The sequence below is a fragment of the Dendronephthya gigantea genome, unplaced genomic scaffold (assembly GCF_004324835.1).
Source record: "Dendronephthya gigantea isolate DGI-Jeju-01 unplaced genomic scaffold, DenGig_1.0 000062F, whole genome shotgun sequence".
Classification (NCBI taxonomy): Eukaryota; Metazoa; Cnidaria; class Anthozoa; order Malacalcyonacea; family Nephtheidae; genus Dendronephthya; species Dendronephthya gigantea.
The window spans coordinates 257,486-261,822 of record NW_021163072.1 but is presented as its reverse complement, the minus strand read 5'-3'; the positions used below and the strand labels follow the sequence as shown (position 1 = coordinate 261,822).

The following is a 4,337-nucleotide window of genomic DNA, read 5'->3' as shown; positions in this document are numbered from 1 at the left end:
ACAAATGACAAAGAAGATTACAGTGATGACTGTAACAATGATGAATGTGCTGAAGATGAGGTTTCCTCACCTCCTGATGTTTCAGATACAATGCTAACACCCACTGACTTTTTGCACCAGCTAAAGGAAACAAACCATGAAGTATATTTCAAGATTAATAATATACATTAAAAAATTTCTCAATTCTGATTGGTTTAGAGCAGTGCAATTTTTAGGAAATCTCGGTGCCAAAAAAAGGAAATCCCAGTGCCAAAAAAAGGAAATCCCAGTGCTAATTTCTTTAAAACCCTTTTAAAAGTGCTTCTGATTGGTTAGTCAAGCGATGATGTAAGTCATAAAAGCCAATCAAATAAGATATTTCACAAGCGGTGAAATTAAATTATTCTCACGAAAAGCAATAATAACAATGGCTGGCGTTTTAAGTAGATTTTCTTTGGCGACCGAGTCTACAATTCAGCATTTGCAGGACAATTCTAGAAATGCAAATACTGCCAAAAGTACCTTGTTTTGGCTACGAGTGTGGAAGCAATGGTGTTGTGAAAAAAAAAAATCTGACGAAATTGAAAAATATCAGCCGGTCGATTTAAGTAACTTGTTGAAGTGTTTTTATGCTGAAGTTAAAAATCAACAGGGTGCAGATTACGAACCAGACAGCCTCAAAGTAATGATAACTTCCCTTGACAGACATCTCAGAGAAAGGGGATATACTTTTCCATAATACGAGATAGAGAATTCACGACTTCCAAACAAGTTTTAGAGGGAAAAGCTAAGTTGCTTCGAGAAAGTGGTCGAGGGAAGAGACCAAATAAAGCATGACAGCTATCGCAAGAGGAAGAAGAAAAACACCAGAGGCACTCGTGCAAACAATGTGGTGGTTACTTACTCAGCACTTTGGTCTTCGGAGCAGGCAAGAGCATCACCAAATGAAAATGGACGACTTCAGCATTGTCGAAGCGGACAATGGCGTTGCGTACATACAATACAAAGAAGGGCCAACGAAGACCAGACAAGGCGGTTTGAATTACAAGGCGGTTTGAATTACAAGGCTGTTTGAATTGCAAGCCTCGAAATTTCCAACCACGAATGTTTCAAACAGAAGGAGAAAGATGCCCAGTTGCTTTATTTCGGGAGTACGTAAGCCGAAGCCCTTTAAGTTTGCAGCAAACCGGCCCATTTTATCTCTCAGTGAAAACTAGCAGACGACCTGACGACCACATTTGGTACAAAGTTCAGCCGATGGGAGTAAACAAGATCGATTCAATGATGAAAAATATTGTATTTGGCACGAGTTTGGAATGTAGTGGTAAAAAATTTTCAAACCACAGCGCCCGTAAAACAGTGGTTGGGAAGCTGAAAAAGGCAAACCTTGAAAGGTCCGACATTGCAAAGGTTACTGGCCACAGAAATATACAATCACTGGATGACTACGACGAAGCTGACGAGCAGGAGCAACAAAATCTTTCCTTGGCAATTTCAAGAAGGAATTATACACCAGAAGAGTAACCACGAAGCTCATCCATAGCCAACATCGTCGTTCGGACTCGTGCAATTTGAAGTCTTAAAAAAACCCACTCGTGCATGAATTGCACTCGAAACTATGCTATTACCTATACAAATATTCTGAAGAATTGGCATACCCTGGGATATTTATTGGTCAAAAAAGACTTGACAATGAGCAACATAAGGTAAATGTTTACTATAGTGACATTTGTAAATCAGAATTGAGAAGATCAGATAGAAGAGCAGCGATGTGTATTGAAAATATACTTTTCAAATGCCAGAAGTTACAAATGAAAATTATTTTGAGTAAGGCTCAAATTGCTTTAAGAAAATGCAAAGGCAATGAGAGAACATTAAATGCAGGAAATTTAAAACAGCAAGGAGCATTGGACAAGCGATTACATTACGATGAAGGATTCAAATTTTTAAGGGCACTATGAGGTTTACCACCATACTTTGAAAAGGCCAAAAAAGACCTCTTTGCAATGATAAGGCAATTAGGTCCTGCTTCATTGTTCTGCAGTTTTTCATCTGCAGAAACTCAATGGACACATCTATTAAAAATACTTGGAAATCTTGTTGATAACAAGAATTACACAAATGAAGAAATCAATAACTTCAATTGGGAAGAAAGATACTGTTTAATACAAAGTGACCCTGTAACTTGTTCTCGGCATTTTGATTATCAAGTCAGTCAATTTTTGAGAAAGTTTCTCATGAGCCATGTTCAACCATTAGGAAAAATAAGTGACTGGTTTTATAGAGTTGAATACCAGCAATACCAGCAGGCATTCTCATACATGTCGCAAGAATAGACAGACAAACTGTAGATTTAACTACCCACAACCTCCAATGATGAGGACTACAAGGATACTCTATCCATTAGATGAAAACATAAATACTGATGAAGTTAAATAATTAAAGCTTGCCTGGAAATCAATTAAGACATATTTAGATGCTGCGAAAGAAGGTTTTTGACATCACCTTTAATGAGCTATTGCGAGAAATTGATGTAACAGAAGAAAAGTATTTGTTAGCTGTGCAATTTTCAATTAATACAGCAACAATATTTTTCAAAAGAGCACCAAATGAACTAAGAGTAAACAATTACAATCCTGGTTGCCTTTTAGCCTGGAGAGCAAATATGGACATTCAGTTTGTTTTGGATGTTTATGCATGTGCTGTATACATTGTTAATTATATTTCCAAAGGACAAAAAGGCATGAGTGACCTTTTACGACAAGCTTGCAATGAGGCACGGATGGGAAATTCATCTATTAAACAACAAGTTAGAGACATTGGTAGTAAATTTATCAACAATGTTGAAATCAGTGCACAAGAGGCAGTTTACATTGTCTTACAATTGCCAATGCAAAAAGCATCAAGAGAAATTATATTTGTACATACCTCTCCCTCTGAACAGAGAGTACAATTATTAAAGCCATTAGATGAAATACAACACTTGGAAGAGGAGTGTGAAGAAATTTATGAGGGTGGATTGATAAAAAGATATACAAAACGATCAAAGCAATTGGAAAGTATTACTTTAGCAGACTTTGCAGCATGGTATGATGTAAGTTCTCCATATGTTAAACAAACAAATGTTTTAGACACAGATGATCTTCTCACAGAAACTTCATGTAATGATGATAAACACAATGATGATGACAAAAAGAGTAATGTTAATATTTCTTCAAAATCACCAAAAAAAGAGAACCAAGGCTAGAATTATTCGAAGTTGTTGGTTCAATAACGATGCTGAACCAGAGAAATATTGTTGGGAATTGATAATGCTCTTCACATCATGGAGAAAGGAAGAAACAGATTTAACTGGTTCTTGCTCTTCTTACCAAGAACGATATAGTGAAATTAAGACTAAAATGAAAGAATATGCTGTCTGTGAACAAAACTTCAATGAATTTGAACAACAAATGCATATGGAAAGGGATGCCTTTGACACCATTGCGCCTTGTACTGAAAGTACAGAACAACAAGATGAAGCTGAAGGTAATACAGATTTACAACCAGATTTTAATGAAAGCTATTATCTGTCTGATGACCTTGGTATTCAATCAACTAATATGAACACTGAACCACTAGTTTTCAATGAGTTGCCAGATAATGGTTATCATCATTTGGTACAAATGTTGAACAGAAAGAGTTCTGTTATCATGTACTGCATCACATAAAGACTTCTGATGAACCTATTTATAGTTTTCCTTACAAAAAGTCACCTTACAAAAGCATTGTATCAAGCAGCTATAAAGTACTATAATTCGGTCCTACTAAAAACCGCCCAAGACCGCCCGAGAGTATAGAAAAACCGCCCGAGGCCGCCCGAGAGTATAGAAAAACCGCCCGAGAGTATAGTAAACCGCCCGAGACTTCGACGGTCCTGTCAAAATATTTATTATTACTATTTCACTTCACTTGTTCAAAGAAATTCAAAATATGTGAGTTTGGCAATTTCTAAATCCCTAATGTTATGAGCAGAACCAATGCGCAGAAGCCGGCTGAATAATAAATGTGACATGGTGTTGGCTCAAAGAGCAGCAGATGAACAGAATATAGTTCAACTGAAAAAACTCTAAACTATAGATCTAGAGACTTTTTATTTTAAAATTGATTGAAATTTAGGGACGAACCAGTCATTCTTTTTAAAGGCATGGGGGGGGGGTAGAATCTGAAAGATGAATTACAGCAAAATATTATCATCAAAAGTTGTTCGTTTAGCAGCGAAACACATATATTTATTATACATTGATATAGCTGGTATACGGTACGCTACATTAAATATATATTGATATGACTATAGCAGTATTCGGCCCTTTAACAAT

At 36.4% G+C, this 4,337-nt stretch overlaps 1 protein-coding gene across 1 annotated transcript; it reads left to right on the top strand.

The window, feature by feature from the left end:
• Positions 1-866: 866 nt before the first annotated feature.
• On the top strand, positions 867-1,503 carry LOC114530395 (uncharacterized protein KIAA1958-like). The gene is made up of 2 exons (XM_028552018.1): positions 867-1,031; positions 1,063-1,503. The coding sequence occupies exons 1-2, from the start codon at positions 867-869 to the stop codon at positions 1,501-1,503; spliced, it is 606 nt and encodes a 201-aa protein (XP_028407819.1).
• Positions 1,504-4,337: the final 2,834 nt, after the last annotated feature.